Below are 23,941 nucleotides of genomic sequence, written 5' to 3' on the forward strand. Positions count from 1 at the left end.
ATATCCAAATGATGCAAATTAAAACTCGTGAGTTCAAAGAGTACATTACCCCGTGCTGTCTTGAGAAACAAGGAGATGGGTGCGGTCGACGAGCGACAAATTTGATTTGTCGTGATGACATAAAATGCCATATTATTTTGTCCAAGTACTGCTAAACAGACAGGTTTTGAGAGTGCCAAAAGGCGATTTGTGCTCTTCAGTGTTCAAGTATATAAATAAACTTAAATAAAATAAAGATTTTAAAGGTCCGATAATTTTTTGGGGGAAGTTTACCGATACAGCATCTTATACACCACCTTATTAACACTTTACATTAGTTATTTGTCCCTGTTGTTTGTGTCTTATATGATGTCCTTAAAAACAGGACGTTTCCTGTTTGGAATGATTTTCAATTTTGTCTGACTGCAAGACAGGTAGACAGAGTAAAAAATTATCTCACTCTTCTCTGCGCATGTGAGATCGGAATGAATTCAGACACAAAGTACAGTACTGCTAAACTACAGGTTCGTTTTCCGATTCATGTTCAAAATATAACATTCAATTAAAATGAAGTAGATCCTCAATCATAAACTGACATTTGTAGACAGAGAGGCAAAGACACAGAAGTGAACCAATTGCTTAACCCTGCTTTTCACTTCGCATGCGCGGGGTAATTAAGATAACAAATAGAAAATGTCTGCACTGATCATTACTTGCTTGCACGGGAGGGGGAAAAAGTGCGTTTTTGTGCACAAAATGTAGGCCGGTGGAATAAAGAGGTAATAGAGGGGAAAAGTGCGTTTTTTGTGCACAAAATGTAGGCCGGTGGAATAAAGAGGTAATGGATGGAAAAAGTGCGTTTTGTGCACGAAATGTAGGCCGGTGGAATAAAGAGGTAATGGAGGGGGAAAAGTGCGGTTTTGTACACAAAATGTAGGCAGGTGGAACAAAGAGGTAATTGAGGGGAAAAGTGCGTTTTTGTGCACGAAATGTAGGCCGGTGGAATGAAGAGGTAATGGAGGGAAAAAGTGCGTTTTTGTGCAGAAAATGTAGGCCGGTGGAATGAAGAGGTAATGGAGAGAAAAAGTGCGTTTTTGTGCACAAAATGTAGGCCGGTGGAATAAAGAGGCAATGGAGGGGAAAAAGTGCGTTTTTGTGCACAAAATGTAGGCCGGTGGAATAAAGAGGTAATGGAGGGGAAAAAGTGCGTTTTTGTGCAGAAAATGTAGCCTGGTGGAATAAAGAGGTAATGGAGGGGAAAAAGTGCGTTTTTGTGCAGAAAATGTAGGCCGGTGGAATAAAGAAGTAATGGAGGGGAAAAAGTGCGTTTTGTGCACAAAATGTAGGCCGGTGGAATAAAGAGGCAATGGAGGGGAAAAAGTGCGTTTTTGTGCACAATATGTAGGCCGGTGGAATAAAGAGGTAATGGAGGGGAAAAAGTGCGTTTTTGTGCACAAAATGTAGGCCGGTGGAATAAAGAGGTAATGGAGGGGAAAAAGTGCGTTTTTGTGCAGAAAATGTAGGCCGGTGGAATAAAGAGGTAATGGAGGGAAAAAGTGCGTTTTTGTGCAGAAAATGTAGGCCGGTGGAATGAAGAGGTAATGGAGGGGGAAAAGTGCGTTTTTGTGCACGAAATGTAGCCCGGTGGAATAAAGAGGTAATGGAGGGAAAAGGTGCGTTTTTTGTGCACAAAATGTAGGCCGGTGGAATAAAGAGGTAATAGAGGGAAAAAGTGAGTTTTTGTGAACAAAATGTAGGCCGGTGGAATAGAGGTAATAGAGGGAAAAGTGACAGTGGAGCCGCAGGTCAATGCACCAAGCAGGAAGATGAATGAAGGAGAAAAGAGGAGAGAGAGAGGAAGGAAGGAAGCAAACAGTCGTCTGCAGGAAAGAGAATCGAGTTATGTAGGATTTAAAAGAACTAGGGCATGCCCGTACTATATATAAGCTAGGACGTGCCCGTACGTGGGTGCCCGTTCCTTGCCAAAAAAAAAAAAAAAAAAAAATTTGTGTAGGGGTGTGTGTGTGTAAACATCCTAGGGCGTGCCCGTACGTGGGTGCAAAAAAACATGCGTGCAAACAACAACAAAAAAAAACTTTGAAACCACGTGGCAGTAACGACCACAGAACCCCCCCCCCCCCCCCTCTATTTACATGAATGGTTTGGTCCATTCGCAACGACCACAGAACCCCCCCCTCTATTTACATGCAATGGTTTGGTCCATTCGCAACGCCAAAGCGAACGGCGAACGGCTAAATCGCCATAGCTCGGTAAGTACTTGTCCGATTAATATGAAACCTTGAAAAGGCACATCCTCGGGTCCCCAGCAATATACCTGGCAAGTTTCAAGTATATCGGACCCGTGGTTGTCGAGAAACAGCGGTCACAGACAAACAAACACACAGACACACAGACACACAGACACACAGACACACAGAGATTGCTGGAATTATAGATAGATGATTTGGAACAACAGAGGAAATCCCATTTTGCAGCTGATTTTGGAGACCAGCTTTGATGTATCGTCAGGCCAGGAGATGTTGTGGCTGATGGCGAGGCCTACAACTTAAAAAGCCTGAACCTCCCAGTGGCTGAACATGGAAATAAATAGCTGCGTTCATTTTATGATCCTTCCTGAACAATGTGGTAAGACTGAGATTTGCCAGTGTTGAAAGGGGCGTTGGCATGTACAAGACCAGTATAAAGTGAAGCATCTGCTGCCTACCTGTCAATGTTGATGGATTACTGTAAATACTGTGGCGTCAACTACAAAAAGGAAGAGGGTTTGTGGCATATGCATCCATGTGGCAATAACATGTGTAACAACGAAGGTGTTTCTATTTGAAATGCTGATGATAGTCCAATGGCATTTTCAAAACCCAAGATAAAGCAGTTTTTTAAATTGTCAATGGGTTGGCAGGATAGCATACTCACCTCTTAGCTGTTTAGCCTGGGTTAGATCCTCAGCCCAGCTATAAACGATCATCCTGGTGTTACATCAATGTGTGTACCCCAACCTCGGATGGATGTGTCTTGTCTGCTAGCATTAGTTGCTGGACATTGAAGATCCCATGGTGTGTCATGAAGAATAGGTGAGCTATCACCAGCACCCTGCCTAAATTTCCTGTCACTTCCAGTCAAACGTCAGGCCTGGCCAGCAGGTTCGTGAAAGACTTGTGCCAAAAGGGAATAATTGCGGTCATTAACGAGATAGTAGTATAATTATGTCCAATTCAAGTGATAACTATATTTTCTTACCAATTACAGTACTTAACTAGAACAAGCAATCAAAGATTGCATACCCTCACCTGGACTTGTTTTGTATGGTTTTATAGTACTGCCAGACCTCGACATTCATGGTACCAACATTCGCGGACCCCGCGTATTCGCGGTTGATAAAATGTGACCTGCTTCTGCATTTGCGGCCCTGTGCTTCACATATTCATGGTTTTTGCGGGGGCATAAACATTTTATAACTGTGGTACAAGCGAGCTGCGCAGCCTGTCCTACCATTCGTGTTAGACATTCCACTGTATCTACCAAGAGCTGCATAACATGTCATTCCCCGTGAGTTACACAATTAAAACGCTTCACCACATCCACCACCAGCTGCGTAAAACGTTATCACCCACCAACATCCCCAACAAGAATGGGCAGACTACACACCCCTCCCGCAACTACCCACAATTCCCAAACGAGTACTTATTTGCAGCATGTCTTGGGTTTCAATCATTCTTCTCTTCCGGCTGCCTTGCCCTGTGTTTGCCTCTTGCGGGTGCGGCTGCGAGTAGGCCCCAGTCTATTCCGAGCGAGCAGGGGATGTTTGACAAATTCAACAAGCGGTACTGTCTGCAATGTCAATATGTCAGGCAAGCGTGCATCCGCAGACCAGGAGTCGGCTGAAACGTTCCCTGCTCAAATCGTGCAGACAGGCAGCTCTCGGTCACACCCTTTTTCACCCTGGTCCCTCCACCTCAGGAGCATTAGCGACCTCACCTGCATTCCTTTCGGTGCACAACTCATCAGCATCCTCATTGCGTCATCTTCAGAGTTGTTCTTTGAGTTCATTGGATTTTAATTCATATTCATCATCATCGTCATCAGAAAAGTTGCGTGTGTTTAGGTAAATAAAAACGTGAAAGGGAACTTGCTGTTTTTTTCTTTCACGGAACGGCTGGCTAAGCACTTTTAATAAACTGTAATCGCATTTCCTTCAATAAACATTGGAAACAGTGTCTGGTGTTGGTTTTTTTTATGTGTAAGTATTTTTTATTAAAATGTAGTCATGTGCATTTGTCGTCAATTTTTTTTTAATGACTTAAAATGTTCCTCTATGAATTCGGAACCACTGGGAACCTATCCCCCCTTTTTCCATTGAAACAATGCTCCGACATTCACGGATTTGATATTCACGGCATTTTCCAGGAAAGTACCCACGCGAATGTTGGGGTCTGACATGGATTTTATAGACGTAATCGCATTCTATTGTATCGTACATACTTTATAGACGTACTCACATTGTAATTGTATGTACATAATTTATAGAGGTATCGGTTGAAAAAGATGTGTACTACTGGCTACCACTAGGTGGCGTTTGTAACCCACGTCAGCACCGTTTTTTTTTTTTTTTTGTATACAGGATCGAGACTCGTGAAAGAGCTAACATTTATCACACAAAAAAATCAAACAGACACACAAAACATATAATAAGGGTAGCGGTGGACAAGATGGGGAGAGACGGGGAAGCACACAAACACAACATTTGGGAGCAGGGACATCGGGAGATCTGTGGGAGGGAGAGGGCTTGGGGGGAGGAGGCGTGGGAAGGGGGGGTGGGGGTGGGTGGGAGAAGTATAAAACACAAGGACACTGCACGGACTTCCAGGAAAGAAGTCGGTATTTCAAAAAAAGTGTATCTGGGGTGAAATGAGCGGGTGTAGAAAAGATCGAGGTTTTGGATGGGGGAAGATAAGAGTGGTGGTGGTGAACAGCTGCTTTAAAGACCTGGAGGGAGGAGTGGGATTGAGGAGAGTGTGGGAGTTTGTTCCAGAGGCAGGAGAAAAGAGGAATGAAGGAGTGAAGGTGACACCTTGTCAGTGAAAGCGACAGTGAAAGTGTCCAGTAACATCACACAAGTGGGAAAACGTCCATTTTGAAAAATTTAATTCTTCAAGACAGATTTGGCATAAAGCAGCTTATCCATACAAAAGTTTTTCGCTTGAAGGACAATGACGTTATTGGATGACAGATATACTGTATTAAGGGAAGATGTCATTTGAATGAGTTAATAAAAATCTAAAAGGCCACAGTTGATAGGAAATGGAAGGGCAGCTGGAGAGAGCAGGGGAGAGGGAGAGGGGCATGGGGAAAACGTTTTAAAAGATAAATGGTGCAATTTGGGGGGTTTTCAGGGAACATGAAATGAAAAATATCAAACATCTTCAACTGCATTAAATAAAGTTTCTACTCCACAAACATTGCAAATAACCCTTTTCTTTATCCTCATAGAAATGGATAATTAAATAAAAACATTTAATAGTTTCCTAAGTCGATAATCATGCCCAATAAAAATATCAAAAGGCACAATGCCCAAATACAGTGACCTGCAAAAGTATTCACCCCCTACCAATAATGCCACATTTAGATGAAACAATGTTTCCAAATGAACTTTTTTATTCATACCTGAAGAGATCAAATGAACCACTGTTATAGGTGAAGGACGTCACATGTCAGGAATACCTTCAAACAACATGTACAAATCAAAATTCAATGGTTGCAAAAGTATTCAGCCCCTTCGGTCAGTACTTGGTGGACGCATATTTTGCAGCAATGACTGCTATAAGTCTTTTTGGGTAGGTCTCTACCAGCTTTGATCTCTACAAAAGTTTGCCCATTCTTCACGTGAAAATTTCTCTAGTTCTGCCAAGTTTGGTGGGGTACTGCAATCTTCAAGTCTCGCCATAAATGTTCAATTGGGTTCAAGTCAGGACTTTGGCTGGGCCATTCAAGAACATTTATTTTCTTCTTATTCAGCCACTCCAGCATGGCTTTAGCTTTGTGCTTTAGATCATTGTCCTGCTGAAGTGCGAATCTCCTACCCAGTTTCAGATTCATGTCTGACTCAAGCCGGTTTACAAGGATTCTCCTGTACTTTGCACTGTCCATTGTCCCTTCTATCCTGACGAGCTTTCTAGTCTCTGCTGATGAAAAGCAGCCCCATAATATGATGCTGCCACTACTACCATGCTGGACGTAGGGATGGTGTTGACTGGGTGATGTGCAATGTTAGGCTTCCTCCAGATGTAATGCTTTGAATGAATTTAAACCAAAAAGTTCAATTTTTGTCTTGTCTGACCACATAGCTTTTCTCGACGTCCCTGCTGTATCATCAAGATGCTTTTTCACAAACTCCATACGAGCTTTAGATGTGTCTTTTTCAGTAATGGCTTCTTTCTTGCCACCTGTCCATAGTGACAAGCCTTGTGAAGGGAACGGGATATTGTTGATTTATGAACACTGTTCTCCATCTCGAACATAGAGCCTTGCAGATCTTTCAAAGTCATGGTTGGATTTACAGTGACATTCCGAACCAGTTTCCTGCTTGCCCAGCTGCTGAGTTTGGATGGGCGACCTGATCCGGGTAGAGTCTGGGTGGTATGATACGTCTTCTACTTCTTAATGATGGATTTCACCGTACTCAAAGGGATGATGAGGGACTTCGAAATCTTCTTATAACCCTCTCTTGAACGGTGCTTCTTCACCACTTCATGTCTGACATATTTGGAAAGCTCCTTGGTCTTCATGTTTGCCTTGTTGGGTAACCAAGTGTTTTGCACCTTAAAACTTTTTAGATAAGTGGGGGAGCTTAACTTTAAAAAACGTACACCTTGATATTTTTAAGTTAATCCACTGATTACATACAGGTGAAACCTATTACACTTATTTTGTAACCTTTCAAACAAATAATTTTCTCCTGAACTGATTTAGGATTAATAACGCAAAAGGTTTGAATACTTCTGCAACTGAGAATAATCAGATTTTCATTGTTAATCTAACTTATTCATATTTTATCTGCATTTTTTATCTTTTTCACTTCGGAGTAGTTTGTTAAGAATCTACATATTAAGTTTGGTTCGAAAGCATCATGAATAAGCTCAGGTGGCATCAAAATGTGAACTTTGGAGGCCATTGTAAATGTTTAAACTGTTAATGACATGGTGTTACCTGACTCGCAAAATAACATTTGATACTTGCATCAGATGCCAGATCTTCAGCAAATGTCTCTCTTCTGCATTAGTCAGCATTCCTTCTAGAAGATCTTCGCATTGATGCTTCTGGAGTTTAAAAGAATATATGGAATGCCTATCTGCCAGTTATTTCTGGGCCAGTATTTTAGCAACGGCCGTTTTTCAGGAACTTCTCGCAAGACATTCAAGTAGGCAAATAGGATTAAACAGTGGCAGCTGGCCATGGCAATGAACACGTGCCTGCAAGGGGGGATTGGGGGAGATGGAAATTTACTTGTGACGTCATAAAATAAAGCAAAAATCTAAATAAATAAATAAGCCTTTCTGTAATTGTTTGAAAATGTGCAATATTTAAGCAAGACTGCTAAACACGTGCGGGATAAGCCGGGGAATCTTAACCCAGCATTAAGAAATTAAAATGTGCGATATTTAAATAATAACGTTTTATACAATGTATGAACAATGGAGCGATACATTAACTCAGGTACAAACGTACAATAATACGAGGAGATGAGAAAACGAGAGCACACGGTTGATGCCATTTTGACTCGTACCACATGCTGTGAAGATATGTAAAGTCCAAGGCACTCCAAAAAGGGCATTGCATCCGGTCACTCAGCCAGCAGCCAACAGCTAGGAACCACCACAACACCGTTTGCCAGGCCAACCTGTGTACGGTCGGTGTCTTGCACCTGGTGCAGGACACATTGATGGTGAAAGGGTTCAGAATGAGGTGTTTAATTATTAACTTGTGATTGAGAGAAAGAGTACATAAAGGCCTGGATAGACAAGCAAGGTAAACACTGTTTTACTTAACATAAAATGTCCCCATCTGTCAAAAGGAATTCATACACAAATTCCTCCCTGAGCCTTAGATATTGGTAACAAACACATGTCATGCATTTCCTGCGTGGTTTTGGCTTAACAGTTAACGTGGCTGACCTAAGGTCCTATTGTCCCTGTCGCATCATTGCATTAACACCAGGCGGGTTGTCTCAGCCTGTCATCCTTCCGAGGTCGGAGAAATGAGCACCTGGTTGCTGGCAAGGGGGCACTGCATCAGCGGCACAGCCGCCCCCAGATAATGACGCAGCCAAGCAGCCAAAGGCTGCATACGAATACATCAATTGATGCATTTCCTGCCAGGGATGCAAGACTAAGTGAGGGGATATTGTTTGGATTGATGATACAATTAAACATTAAAAGTAAATGCTACTATGTGTCAGTCTTGTTTGTGTTGCCCAAAGCAAATAAATAACCATTCCTTTCACGCTGCGAGGCAGTTTCATTTGGCCACTCGAATGGTTTATTACCCCCAGTAAGCTGGTACTCATTTTGCCAATCTCAGAAGGATGACAGGCAGAGTCAACCCACCTGGTGTTAATTCAACGGCTTGACAAGGGCTCAAAATCATACCCTAAGATCTTAAGCCAGCCACCTCAACCGTTAAGCCAACACTATGCTGCTGCCTAGAGTAGACAAAACTAAAACCAAATTGTTAAGCAATCAATGTGCTCAAAAAATATGTTTGCTTGTGCAATATCATTTGAGTTAACACTGTCTTGCTTATGTCATAAGCCATATGTCTGAGATTAAAGTTTATACTTAAAGACAGTATGCCATTACTTTCACAATCAAAACTTGATTGTTCATCGGCTGTTCATGTCGGAGCTTATACATTTACATCCAGTATCTGAATTCCCTTCTTATTGTACACATTTTGTGGTGCAAAAAGATCAACTATTTAAATCACAAAACACTCCCTGAGTGAGTTGTACATAATATCTGCCTTTGCTAATGTACAATCGATAGCATATAATATCCATTGCAAAAACAAAACATGGCATTGACCAAAACGAACAGAGAACCACTGGGAAATATATATATTACATTTTGAATACATATTTATAAGCCTATTTCATTGCTGCACAAAGCTGCATGCATGTGATGTAAGTGTTTAAGTGTCATAGGATAATTGATGTAAATTACAGTATAACACATGATTGTCGCAAGCACGTTCGAATCCATCGTGGGTGCGTTGGCCATTTGGCGCAAGCACTTCTGCTGTTCATCGCAAGCATGTCGGCTGTTCATCGCAAGCATGTCGGTTGTTCATCGCAAGCACTTCTGCTATTCATCGCAAGCACTTCTGCTGTTCATCGCAAGCACTTCGGCTGTTCATCGCAAGCACTTCTGCTGTTTATCGCAAGCACTTCTGCTGTTTATCGCAAGCACTTCTGCTATTCATCGCAAGCACTTCTGCTGTTCATCGCAAGCAAGTCGGCTGTTCATCGCAAGCATGTCGGCTGTTCATCGCAAGCATGTCGGCTGTTCATCGCAAGCATGTCGGCTGTTCATAGCAAGCATGTAGGCTGTTCATCGCAAGCATGTCGGCTGTTCATCGCAAGCATGTCGGCTGTTCATCGCAAGCATGTCGTCTGTTCATCGCAAGCATGTCGGCTGTTCATCGCAAGCATGTCGGCTGTTCATCGCAAGCATGTCGGCTGTTCATCGCAAGCATGTCGGCTGTTCATCGCAAGCATGTCGGCTGTTCCTTGCAAGCATGTCGGCTGTTCCTTGCAAGCATGTCGGTTGTTCATTGCAAGCATGTCGGCTGTTCATCGCAAGCATGTCGGCTGTTCATTGCAAGCATGTCGGCTGTTCATTGCAAGCATGTCGGCCATTTGTCACAAGCACTTCTGCCGTTCGTCAAAAGCATGTCGGTCATTTGTCGCAAGCACTTCTCCTGTTCATTACAAGCATGTCAGCCATTTGTCGCAAACACATTGGCCATTCATTTCATCGCAAGCATGTCAGCCATTTGTCACAAACACATTGGCCATTCATTTCATCGAAAGCATGTCGGCCATTTGTCACAAGCACGTCGGCCGTTCGTTGCAAGTTCGCCAGCCGCTCATTGCAAGCAAGTTGGCCATTTGTCGCAAGCAAGTTGGCCATTTGTCCCAAGCATGTCGGCCATTTGTCACAAAAGCATGTCGGCCATTTGTTGCATGCATGTCGGCCATTTGTCACAAGCACGTCGGCCATTTGTCGCAAGCAAGTTGGCCATTTGTCGCAAGCATGTCGGCCATTTGTCACAAGCATGTCGGCCATTTGGCGCAAGCATGTCGGCCATTTGTCATAAGCACGTCGGTCGTTCATTGCAAGTTCACTAGCCGCTTGTCGCAAGCAGGTCGGCCATTTGTCGCAAGCATGTCGGCCATTTGTCACAAGCACGTCAATCGTTCGTTGCAAGTTCACCAGCCGCTCGGCGCAAGCACGTTGGCCATTCATTTCATCGCAAGCATGTCGGCCGTTTGGTGGAAACACGTCGGCCGTTCATTTCATCGCAACCACGTTGGTTGTTCGTCACAAGCACGTCGGCCGTTTGTCGCAGGCACATTGGCCATTTGTCCCAAGCATGACCTTTTGGCTGTTGTGATGCCAGATAAGTCGAAGAAAGGTTAAGTTGCATCTCAACCTGAGGTGCACAATATTACTAGCCTGGCCAGCAATGAGCATCTATGGGATACTGTTGATGGATTTGAATGTGTACTCCTGCAATTGAATGCCCAATTTTTTCACCGTCACACGAATGCCATTACCATGTTAGGTGTCTCCTCGTTAGTTTAGAACCAGAATCAGTGAAGCTTGTAACTTATTGACCCAAAATGTCATTTTATGAACAGTTTTGCACTGTGATTGGGTTGAATAATAGCAAAATATTTACATGCAATTTTTTGTTAGGTTTGTCACGTGCAGAATGGTACTTACGCAAGATATGTGGGTGTGCCACCAGATTTATTTTATTTTACAGTGTAGGGGACAGACAGTGGGACTCTCACATTGAGAAAGAGTAAATGAAATCTTGCTGTTCAATGGAAAAAGCTTTCTGACGTACATGTAATAGGAATTCTCCATTCATGTGTGTTTGTACTTCATATTGATTCTGCCATGGTATCTATGAATAGGAGTGTTTAAGGTTTATCGATTTTAATGTCCACACACCAAGAACAATTTTGAAGATTTAATTCCCCGTAGAAGATTCACTTCGAAAACAACAAGGATTACATCAAAGTTTAACAATACTATACCGACATATACAATTACAGATTCAACACAACGTGTCCAGCCAATCTTCTGGCGAGTGGTTGAATGCAGTTCCTTTTTATAGTAAGTTTGGGGACAAAAAGAATCTCCTGCTGTCTCAGGAGTCAGGCTGAGGAATGAAACGGTCAGAGGTTCTGCAGACATGCTGGCGGTATGAACTAAGTGAAGCATCTGTTTAACATTAAGCAACTTAAGATGGAAAAGTGCAGGCTTGTTGTTTTCCCCAGCATGGAGCCTCCCAGAGACTCTATCTGTTCTTGTCTGATGAAAACAGCTCCATTCACCTTTTGTACATTTCAATACCCTTCAAATATTGTATCTCTTTCCTTGCAGAGATGATCAATGTTACCCTTATTTCTAAGCACAGCAAACATTCAATTTCTATAATCCATTATGCAGATTTAATCAAATATTTATCATTAAAGTATAAGCTTCACTTTTATTGGCTACATACGGTCGTGGCCAAAAAATATTGGCACCCTTGCACTTTTTTCAAATAATGCACCACTTCTTCCAGAATATTGTTGAAATTAAAACATATTTTGGTATCCACATATGTATTTCTTTGGTTTACAGTGGAACAAAACAAAAAAAAGCTGAAAACATTACTAAATCTTCGCTTATTCCACACAGAAATCCTAAAATGGCCCAGACAATATTATTGGCACCTTTCAGAAGTTGTTAGAAATAATTAGATTTCAAGCAGGTGATTCTCCTTTACTTTGGAATTGAACTCACCTATGGTGAGTTGCAGGTGCCTGCAATATAAAAATCACTCATTCAACCAGTTTGATTAGAGAAAAGAAGTCATTCTGCTGTTTTGTGTCACTGTGTGCACCGCAATGAGCATGGAGAAAAGAAAGAAAACCAGAGAATTGTCTGAGGAGGTCAGACACAAGATTGTAGCCAAGCATGGACAATCTCAAGGCTAAAAGTCCATCTCCAGAGACCTTGATGTTCCTCTATCCACCGTACGCAATGTTATCAGGACGTTTAAGGCCCATGGCACTGTAGCCAATCTCCCTGGATATGGCCGCAAAAGAAATCTTGATTGAAGATTGCAGCGAAGGATTGTTCAAATGGTGGACAAAGCACCTCGATTAACTGCCAAACAGATTCAAGCTGACCTTCAGACACAAGGTACGACAGTTTCAACTCACACCATCCATCGCCAACTCAATGAAAGGGGGTTCTATGGTAGGAGACCCAGGAGGACCCCACTGCTGAGAGAGAGACATAAGAAAGCCTGACTAGAGTTTGCCAAAACACACCTGAACAAGCCAAAATCCCTCTGAGAGAATGTCCTGTGGACAGATGAGACCAAATTAGATCTTTTTGGTACAGCACATCATCTCTATGTTTACAGAAAACAAAATGAAGCCTTCAATGAAAAGAACACCTTCCCGACAGCTAAATATGGAGGAGGTTTAGTGATGTTTTGGGGTTTTTGTGCTGCCTCTGGCACTGGGTGCCTTAAATGTGTGCATGACATGAAATCAGGAGATTACCAAGGCATTTTGGAGCGCAGTGTTCAACCCAGTGTCAGAAAGCTGGGTCTCCCTCGAAGGTCATGGGTCTTGCAGCAGGACAATGACCCCAAACACACTTCAAAAAGCACCCAGGAATGGTTCAAGACAAACCCCTAGACTGTTCTGAAGTGGCACTGAATCCATTGAAATCTAAATCCCATTGAACACCTGTGAGGAGATGTGAAAACAGCAGTTGGGAGAAGGTACCCTTCAAATCTGGGAGAACTGGAGCAATTTGCACAAGAAGAGTGGGCCAAACTGCCAGTAGAGAGGTGTAGGAAGCTCATTCATGGTTATCGGAAGTGCTTGACTGTAGTTATTTTGTCCAAAGGCTGTGATACCAAATATTAAGTCCAGGGTGTCAATACTTTTGTCAATGCCATTTCTTTTTATTTTCTGATTGAAAAGGATATATTAAGTTCTGAATCAAAAACAAAGGTTCTGTAATATAAACTGTGAAATAAAGAATTGTGGAGACCAAATACTTTTTTCAATTTCAACTTATTTTTCGAGGAAATTGTGAGTTATTTGAAAAAGGTGCAAGGGTGCCAATATTTTTGGCCACGACTGTATATATATATATATATATATATATATATATATATATATATATACACATATATATTGAAGACTAACAGTAGGAAGTCCATTTAGACTTCCATAGGAGGCTTAATAATTGTCAACAACTAAAACTTCTTCGACTTCACGGTAAAAGAGTGAATATTTGGAATGCATGGACAAGTTATGGGTACTACAAGGTCCATCGGTCATAAGATGATGCAGGCAATGAATGTATACTGCACACTGTGTAAGCAATGACACCATCTACTGTACAAGTCATAATTACATCCGTCCACCAAAAGGTGGACGGATGTAATCAACATTGCGTATGGTGGACACAGGAACACACCACCAAAAGGTGGACGGAGGTAATGTTTTCACCCCTGTATGTCCACCCAGGATGTCTCAAAAGGTTGTGGTAAAGCGCGATGCTGCGCGCGCTAATGCTTACGCAAGGAGCAAGCGGACAACGCGGTTCATAAAAGAGTCTTTATTGAAAGTACTCAAACTGCAGCACTAAGCTGCTCAGGGCTGCGCGCCCCGTGTATATCGTGAGGCCACGCCTCTCTCCCTGGCGTGGCCCATCCCCACTTGGTGTGCGGGGTGATGTCACCACGTCAGTGCTTTCGTGTCCGCCACAGTGGACTGATTCAGACAAAACTTTGTGGACAGGTTGAGTTTGTGACAAGAACTATTCATTTGATTTTGGTGAAGATCCGAATCCAGATTCGGGTACAATGTTTTTTTTAAATCTTGAAGGGATTCTTCACTATAAAGAGATGGGCCTAAAATATATATATATATATATATATATATATATATATATATATATATTGCCTTGTGAGTATATATATATCTTGTGAGTATCACTTGTGAGTTTTGCATGCACTTGTGACAGTATCTGTATTTATAATCCGTAATGACGCACTGCTAGATGGTTCCTCTGGAACTTTGCAGGCAAGGCGGACGTGCATGGCGATGACGTCATGTTGTCCGCTCATTAGGTTGGAGAACCAGATTACAGATACCATTATATATATATATATATATATATATATATATATATATATATATATATATATATATATATATATATATATATATATATATATATATATATATATATAGATATATATATATATAGATATATATATATATAGATATATATATATATAGATATATATATATATAGATAGATAGATAGATAGATAGATATATATATATATATATATATATATATATATATATATATATATATATATATATATATATATATATATATATATATATATATACACACACACACACACACACACACAGGATGGTCCAGAAACCCTGGGCACATTTTGAAGAACGATATCTGCAACAAACAACGAAGTTTATTATTGTTCTTTGGTGCAAAACAAAACATGATGATTACTCGTAAATGGATGTGACTGCTTCACCACACATGCACAGGCATCAAGTAATATGCAATAGGGTGAGGTGCACCACGTGATATGGATCGGGGTGAGCTTCACTCGCTGTGCTGCACGTGTTTGTCTTTGCATTGTGAATTAGACGCCCTAATATGATGGAGGATATCGTGAGACAGAAAATTCGCGCTGTACGCTTGTATTCTGTATCTGGAAATTCGGCTGAAGTTCACAGACAACTTGTCAAACAATGTGGCGCCGACACAATTGACAGAAGAACCATCGGCAGAATAAACAAGCAGTTTGATGAAACCAGCAGCATTCTTCCAAAACAGTCACCAGGTAGGCCTCGTAATGTTCGAACTGAGGAAAGCAGAGCGGTCATTCAACAACAACTCAACAGTAACACATCATTATCAACTCGTCATTTATCAAACGTCACCAACATAAGCCAATCATCGATTTGAAGAATACTAAAAGACCTTAATGCGAAACCATACATGCCCAGATTAATTCACCAACTATCTGAGGATTATTTTGACATGCGCTTTGAGGCAGGTCAGACATTGCTTGGGTTAATGGACATGGACAATGATTTGCAGAACAGGATCTTGTGGTCAGATGAATCTAAGTTTACTTTATCTGGTTCTGTGAATCGTCATAACAGCGTGATATGGGCAGGAGACAACCCACGATTTACTGTTGAGCACAACATCCCGTATCAAGCTTGTGTGTCCGTCTGGCCAGGCATTTCTTCTGGAGGAATTGTTGAACCAATATTTTTCGAAGAAAATGTGAATGCTGCAAATTGCCTTCTAATGTTGGAGCAGCATGTATTTCCACTCAATGATGGCCAAATGTGGTTCATGCATGATGGTGCGCCTGCTCATTATGCTGCCATTGTACGCCAGGCCCTTGATTTGAACTTTACAGACAAATGGATTGGCCTTCATGGTCCGAATGAATGGCCGCCACGGTCTTGTGATTTAACATCCTGTGATTTCTTCCTTTGGAGTTTCCTCAAACACAAAGTGTATGCGAGGAATCCTACGACCCTTAGAGACTTGAAACAATTCATCCGTAATGAGACTGCTGCCTTAACGACTGAAACATGCAGTGTGTCAGAGTGTTTCGTCACAGTTACAGCTGTGCATAGACAATGAAGGAAAGCAGTTTGAACATTTGAACTGATTTGATTCACGTATATTAGACTGATTAGACTGTTTAATGAGTAATCATATTTTGTTTTGCACCAAAGAACAATAATAAACTTAATTGTTTGTTGCAGGTATCGTTCCTCAAAAGGTGCCCAGGGTTTCTGGACTACTCTGTGTGTGTGTGTGTGTGTATATATATATATATATATATATATATATATATATATATATATATATATATACAGTGGTACCTCGGCTTACGAGTGCCCCAACGTACGAGTTTTTCGGGATACGAGCCGTCGCTCGGGCGGTTTGTTGCTTTGGGATACGAGCCGAGATCCGATGTACGAGCTCAAAAAATTTATTTTTTTGAATTTTCCGGTTGTGGCTTCCGGTTCCGGTCACGTGGTTATCTTGCCGTGAAAGCATCTCTGCTTGGATATAAAACACGCAATCGTCGAAATACATTAGCGAGGAATCTCCTTGCTCCAGCCGGTGACGTCATCGGCGGGGATCCCCGCCTCCAGGTCCAGAGTGGCTGGTCACGTGACCGCCAAAGCGTGTCGCGCGTGCGGGTATAATGAGCTACACCTGTGGATCACGTGACCACGGAAGCACGCCTCGCTTGAGAGGCATGGCTTTCGGTTTGCGTTTTGCTTTATAAGGCGCGATAAATGGGCTTTTGAGTGTTAGCGGTTCATGGCGTTGACGGTCAAAAACCCATTACATCAATTTTACCAGGCACTGTACAGTAAGTACAGTGGACACCAAATGCACGGTGGAAGGCTAGAAGTAGAAGATCGTCCAAGACAAGTGAGAATAAGCCATACTTTGGAGATGACGTCATTCGCTGGTCCGATAACCAAAGATGTGGTATAAAAAACCAGGTGAGCTAACAATGCAGCAATGAAGGAATTCGGCCAAGGCACCGGCACACAACGACCTACCTACATCGAAAGACTCAATGCCAATGGTGACAGAAGCCAAGACGGCCGGCTTAAACACCGCCGAAAGACCACGGTGTACCAACTTACGATGCAGAACATCTTGCACTTAATATGATGACAACAGGTGCCATCCTCTGACGTACCATTACAGGTACAGGTACAGTACACGTGAGCACAGAGCAAAAGTTCACTGAAACCGAGATTAAGAAAAAAGAAAAAACACCTCGTGGTCTGTGCTCGATATCCGAGTTTCAATCTTTTCAAACACATGATGCTCTCGGTCACGGTATCTCCTGCGAGCTGCTTCTCCTTCAACCACACAAACAACAACTTCTCCATATCTTCATGGATAGAGGTCCAGTTTATTTCTTTACATTCTCTTGTATTATGTACAGTATATACGAGGTCGTGCTTGTTTATACATTATTTGTTATTTATAAAGTACATTTTTGTTATTTAAAAGCACCTAACAAAAAAAATTGGTGTTTTTTTTTTGAGGCTGGAACGGATTAATAGCATTTCAATGCATTTGAATGGGAAAATTTGCTTTGACTTACGAGCGATTTGGCTTACGAGCTCCGTCACGGAACGGATTAAACTCGTAAGCCGAGGTACCACTGTATATATATATATATATATATATATATATATATATATACATACATATATATATATATATATATACACGTATACATATATATCTATATATACAAAACACAGTTTGTGTGTGTGTGTGTGTGTGTGTGTGTGTGTGTGTGTGTGTGTGTGTGTGTGTGTGTGTGTGTGTGTGTGTGTAATGTTACCGATAGACTCCTAAACGGAGAGGCTCACGTGCTTGATATTTGGCATAGACATGGCCATTGACATGGACTTCCGTTTCCGGTCTTGCTGGCGAGGGTTCGTTTATTCTCAGCTCTCCACGCTCTCCATCGAAATCGAAGTTAAGTAATTGTTTCAATTTGTATTTTCGTTATAACTGTATTTATTTTATGGTGTATATATTGTCTCCCGACGAAGATTTTCGGTGTAAATCTTTCATACCTGTATTGAAAATCGTGTTAATTCGTGTCGTGTCTTGAGGCCTTGTACAGTGTACACTGTACAACCTTGAGGCTTTGTTTTTCTCTCAGCGGTCCGTAGTTTGTGATCCAATAACTTTCGTTCTCTGTTTTCTCAGTCTTTTCACCCCAGAGCCTACTTCCTTATGTAAATCTCAACTCAAAAAAAAAAAAAATAACATTTCCTTCTCTGTTCTCATTCGTTTATTCATTCTTATTCGTTCATTCGTTCTTCGACCACGTGTTTCTCCCCCATTTCCCCAGATAGATTGTCAAATTTCAACTCGTTATTTTATCGTCCATGCGTTATTGTTTGATTATAGTTAGTTTTGGTTTGAATTTCCTGTAACTCGTGATTAATTAATCGTGTTCTGCTCCTCGTGTGCGGCCTTGTAGTTGTACCCCCGTCGGTGTTTGTTAACTTAAGCGTGTTTTGCTTAGCTCTTAGTTTTTTCCCTTCTACCCCGAACATAATACTCTGTCTAACGTTCTAAATCCCCACTCCCCCCCACCCCCCCCCAAAAAACAAACAAAAAAAAAAAAAAACATTTATTTTCCTTTCTCCACGTGTACTGTTGTCTCATCCTGTATTTTCTGTCCAGGTGTGCTGTTCGCCCCGCCCCCATTATCTCCTTGCCATCCACCGTTTGCCCTGTTCACGTGACTCGTGGTGGTCCCTCTCGGCTCTCCCCCCGTTGGTATTTTGTGCATATAAGATTGTTCACGGTTCTGTTTAAATATTATTTAAATATGTTTAACCTTTCCCCTTCAGTGTTTTACTCAGTGGTATTTTACAACACGCTGTTTTTCTTCCTATTTAAAAGGCTTTTCTCAATTTCCTCTCCAACTCATTCCACTTCAAAAAAAAGAAATTCAATATCTTATACGTCTCCCTCACTACATGGTCTAAATTCACATTCATTCCATCCCTCCTCCATCGTTCTGAATCGGATTGCTAACTTGAAAATCACAACAAACCCAATTTGTTTTCAATGTTCGTCTTTCATTAATCATCCACTTTCTAAACTCCCCTCTTGCCCCTCCCATCCAAATCCCCCCCCTTGCACCTACACTCCTAAACTCCCCCCTTGCCCCTCCACTCTTAAACTCCCCCCTTGCCCCTCCACTACTGAACTCCCCCCTTGCCCTTCCCCTCCTAAACTCCCCCCTTGCCACTCCCCTCCAAATCCCCCCCTTGCCCCTCCACTCCTGAACTCCCCCCTTGCCCTTCCCCTCCTAAACTCCCCCCTTGCCACTCCCCTCCAAATCCCCCCCTTGCCCCTCCACTCCTGAACTCCCCCCTTGCCCTTCCCCTCCTAAACTCCCCCCTTGCCCCTCCCCTCCAAATCCCCCCCCTCGCCCCTACACTCCTAAACTCCCCCCTTGCCCCTCCACTTCTAAACTCCCCCCTTGCCCCTCCCCTCCTAAACTCCCTCCTCACTCCTCCCCTTCAAAACTCCCCCCCAACCCCTCCCATTCAAATCTCCCCCCATACCATTCCTCTCCAATTCTCCCTCCTCCCCCCTCCTCCTCAAAGCTGCCTCCTCCCCACTTCGTCTCCCTTCTATCTCGTACCTCCACCCCCCCCCCAACCTTCTACTTTCCTCTGCCCCCCCTCAAACAACCCCTCACTGTGCCTCATCCCTTCACCATCAAACCTTTCATCCTCCTCATCCTTCCCTTTCTTGGAACTCTTCTGCAATCTCTGACACACTATCAACTGCTCTCCCTACCTCCCCCTCTCATCCTTCATCTTACCCTACTCCTCCCCTCCCCTCCCCTGCACCCGATGCTCCCCCTCTCTCTTCATTAACGGTATGGACCTCAAACATCCGGGGCCTTCGCTCAAACCTGACTGATCTCTCCATACAGGTTGCTTCTGACAATCCAGACTTGATCTGCTTAACAGAGACTTTCCTCCTTCAAGATGTCTCTGATTCCTTAATATCTCTTCCTGGTTACTCCCTCCTCCGGTATGATAGACCTGAGCCTCGGCCTGGTGGTGGGGTGGCTATCTTTATCAAAAACTCTCTTCCTCACTCTCCTTGCACTGCCCTCTCTCCTCCTCACCCCCAGGAGTACCTCTGGCTACGGCTTCCTCTCCGCTCCCACCTTTTGTTCATATGTGTTCTGTACCGTCCCCCAAACAGTGATGACTCCATCTACATTTCACTGTCTGACAACATGGACCAACTTCTATCCACTCATCCCAACTCTCTCTTCCTCATATGTGGTGACTTCAACTGTCATCATGCCACCTGGTTGGGTGTGGGTTCCTCTCTCACCAGTCATGGCACCTCAGCAAAGGACTTATGTGACTCACTGGGATTGACACAATCTGTCAATTTCCCGACCCGGATCTCAGCCAATGGAGTATCTTCTCTTCTAGACTTGGTTATGACAAACTTCCCTGCTAATGTCTGCTGCTCTTCTTCTGCTCCAATCGGTTCTTCTGATCATGTGCTTGTCAAAGTGGACATCTCTCTGGCCATTCTCAGAGAGCCTCCTCAGCGTCGACAAGTCTGGCATTTCACTCAGGCCGACTGGGACGGTCTCCAAGCAGCCATCAATCGTCTGGATTGGTCTCCCATCTCCACTGCCTCTGACATCAATTCTTCCTGGGAATTCTTCCAAAGCAAACTGATCTCTCTCATGCACAGATTTATCCCATCTCGCCTTCAGTTGTCTTACCCTTCCTCCCGTCCATGGTACACTGAATCTTGTGGTGAGGCAGTTGCCCTGAAACAACTTGCCTTTGCCTCTTGGAAGGCTAATCCAACTGAAGGCAATCTCAGTTCCTTCCACCAAGCTCGGAACAAGTGTGTGTCTACCCTCAGGAGTGCCAGGAAGCACTATCTCTCCTCACTCAAGAATGAACTCTCAAACCTGTCTCCTTCCTCCAAATCCTGGTGGCGTCTGGTCAAATCCGTTTCTGGTGTTTGTTCCCCCTCCATCCCCTCCCTTACCTCAAATGGCCACACAGTTGACATTGCACGTGACAAAGCCGAATGCCTCAACTCTGTGTTTGCCTCAAAATCCTTAGTCCCAAACCCATCTCTCTCTGTTCCCACCTTTCCCAGTCGAACCCAACTGCTCCTGGACTCTGTGTCCTTCTCTCCTGACAAGGTGGAGGAGTTTTTGTCAAACCTCGACTCTGATTCTGCAACTGGACCAGACGGCATCAGCCCACGGGTCCTAAAATCCTGCTCTGCCGCTCTATCTCACCCTCTCTCTGTTCTTTTCACCCTATCTTTTGCTCAAGGTCATCTGCCAGCATCCTGGAAATCAGCAAACATTACCGCTTTACACAAAAAGGTGCAAAAACAGATCCTTGCAACTACAGACCAATCAGCCTGCTCCCAATTATCAGCAAAGTCATGGAATCCATCATTGCTTCGGATATGAAATCTTTCCTCTTCTCCAATGGCTTGATCTCTGATCATCAATTTGGTTTCAGACCAGGTCACTCTACTCTGGACATGCTGCTTCTGCTGTCTCAACAATGGATGGAGGTCCTCAATGCCAAACAGGAAATCAGAGCTGTCTCCCTTGACATATCACGTGCCTTCGATACGGTCTGGCACCCAGCTCTGCTCACCAAACTCTCCTCCTATGGTATCCATGGAAATCTCCATGCATGGCTTGCAGACTTCCTCTCTGGTCGTAGTCAACGTGTGGCCCTGAATGGATTTCTCTCATCTGCCCTTCCTGTTCAGGCTGGAGTTCCCCAAGGCAGTGTGCTGGGCCCTGTGCTTTTTCTGGTCTTTATCAATGATCTCTCCGACTCTCTGGAAAATCCTCTCTATCTCTTTGCTGATGACTCCACTCTCTGCCGCTCCATTCCTCTTCCCTCAGATCGGCAGTCTGCAGCCTCCTCACTCTCTGAAGACCTGGACAAAATCACAGACTGGTCAAACAAGTGGAACATGTCTTTCAATCCTGACAAATCTCACACTCTTACTATGTCTCTCCGAAAAGATCGACTGGACAACCCTCCCATCTACTTTCTCAACAATCCTCTCCAAGAAGTTCTGTCGCTCAAGCTTTTGGGTCTCACTATCTGCCATGATCTTTCTTGGGAAAACCACATTTCCAAGCTGGCCTCCAAAGCCAGTCGCCGACTGGGCATCCTCCGTCGTGCGAAGTCCTTCCTAGGCACACCTGAGCTCCTCACCACATACAAGGCTTTCATCCGCAGCTCAATGGAATACTGTTCTCCCCTATGGGCTGGTGCTCCTGCCTCACACCTGCCTCGGCTTCACGCTGTTGAATCCAAAGCTTTCAGAATCATTGGAATCTCCCGCGATGAAGCTATCTCTGAGGGCCTTTCACTCACTCACCACAGGCAGGTAGGTGGACTTTCTGTCTTCTACCGACTCCTCTCCGGCCTTGCTCCCCCAGCTCTCTCTGTGCTCTGTCCCCCAAATATTCTTACAGGTCGCACAAGATCTGCCAGCCACCCTCTGATGGTTAAACTGCCGAAATCTCGGCTCTCTGCTCACCTTCACTCTTTCATTCCTCTTTTCTCCCGCCTCTGGAACAAACTCCCACACTCACTTCAATCACACTCCTCCCTCCAGGTCTTTAAAACAGCTGTTCACCACCATCTCTTATCTTCCCCCATCCAAAACCTTGATCTTTTCTACCCCCACTAATTCACCCCAGATCCACCTTGTTTGAAATTCGAGCTTCTTTCCTGGAAGGCCTGGCAGTGTCCATATGTTTTATACCTCTCCCACCCCCCCCCCCCTTCCCATGCCTCACCCCCAAAGCCCTCTCCCTCCCACAGTTCTCTCGATGTCTCCATGTCTCTCGGTCCCTGCTCTCAAATGTTGTGTTTGTGTCCTTCCCCCTCTCTCCCCATCTTGTCTACCGCTCCCGATGTTATTTGTTTTATGTGTCTGTTTGTCTTTCTGTGTGATTAATGTTCGCTCTTTCACGAGCCTCGATCTTGTATACAAAAAAAAAAAAAAAAAATTGAGCCTGGGAAGAACATGGCCGACCTAAAAATATTTGACGAGATCCATATTTTTTATTCATATTTACCTCAGCGCATTTCAGCGAGGAACATTATACACGGAATCTCAGCCGGTGGCAGAGCAGCTCGCTGATTCGCCCAGAGCGATCACGTGACGTTCCAACCTTGCCACCATAACCTCACAGTTATGCGTTCGCACGTAATTCAGTTTTTTCACATTTCAGCGAGGAACATTGCCATTGCCACCACATAGGTTTTTTTTTCTTTCATCTTTAGATCCATATTTTTAGCCATAATGTAGCGAACGTAGCGTAGCTAACGTAGCATTAGCATAACGTAACGTAGCGTAGCGATCCTCGCTCAGGATCTTCGTTAGGTTCGCGAGCGAGTTAGCCAAAACGTAAAAGTGAAAATATATCGAATTTTTTATTCATATTTACCTCAGCGCATTTCAGCGAGGAACATTATACACAGAATCTCAGCCGGTGGCAGAGCAGCGCGCTGATTCGCTCAGAGCGATCACGTGATGTTCCAACCTTGCCGCCATAATCTCACAATTATGCGTTCGCACGTAATTCAGTTTTTTCACATTTCAGCGAGGAACATTGCCATTCACACCACATATGTTTTTTTTCACTTTCATCTGATATTTGTGATTTATTTCAAACAAACTGTATTTCCCATCTACACGGCCATGTATTCCTATTAACGTTATGTAAAGTACATAAATTGTGTGGATTACATCATTTGTGGATGTGATCAACTGCCAGTAACCATCTATATCCCTCCCCTCCCCTTCCCTCCTCCCCCTCCCTCCCGCTGCCCCTCCCTTTTCCCCCTCCCCCTCCCCTTCCCTCCTCCCCCTCCCTCCCACTCCCCCTCCCTTCCCCCCCTCCCCTTCCCCCTCCCTTCCCCCTCCACCCTACCCTCTCCCCTTCCCCCCTCGCCCTCCCCTTTCCC

General features: G+C 43.6%; 1 protein-coding gene across 3 annotated transcripts in view; it reads right to left on the reverse strand.

The window, feature by feature from the left end:
• Positions 1 to 5,125: 5,125 nt before the first annotated feature.
• The window catches only part of LOC137420816 (alkaline ceramidase 1-like), a 48,520-nt gene continuing 29,704 nt past the window's right edge, over positions 5,126 to 23,941 (reverse strand). For all 3 annotated transcript variants that reach the window (XM_078772268.1, XM_068106219.2, XM_068106221.2), the window contains 2 exons: positions 7,781 to 7,918; positions 5,126 to 7,466 (listed from right to left, as the gene is read on the reverse strand). In XM_078772268.1, the coding sequence (XP_078628394.1) occupies positions 7,289 to 7,466; positions 7,781 to 7,918 (316 nt within the window). In that variant the 3' untranslated portion in view covers positions 5,126 to 7,288. The remainder of the gene's footprint in view (positions 7,467 to 7,780; positions 7,919 to 23,941) is intronic.

Source organism: Myxine glutinosa, chromosome 2 (genome assembly GCF_964187855.1).
Source record: "Myxine glutinosa chromosome 2, kmMyxGlut1.1, whole genome shotgun sequence".
Taxonomy (NCBI): Eukaryota; Metazoa; Chordata; class Myxini; order Myxiniformes; family Myxinidae; genus Myxine; species Myxine glutinosa.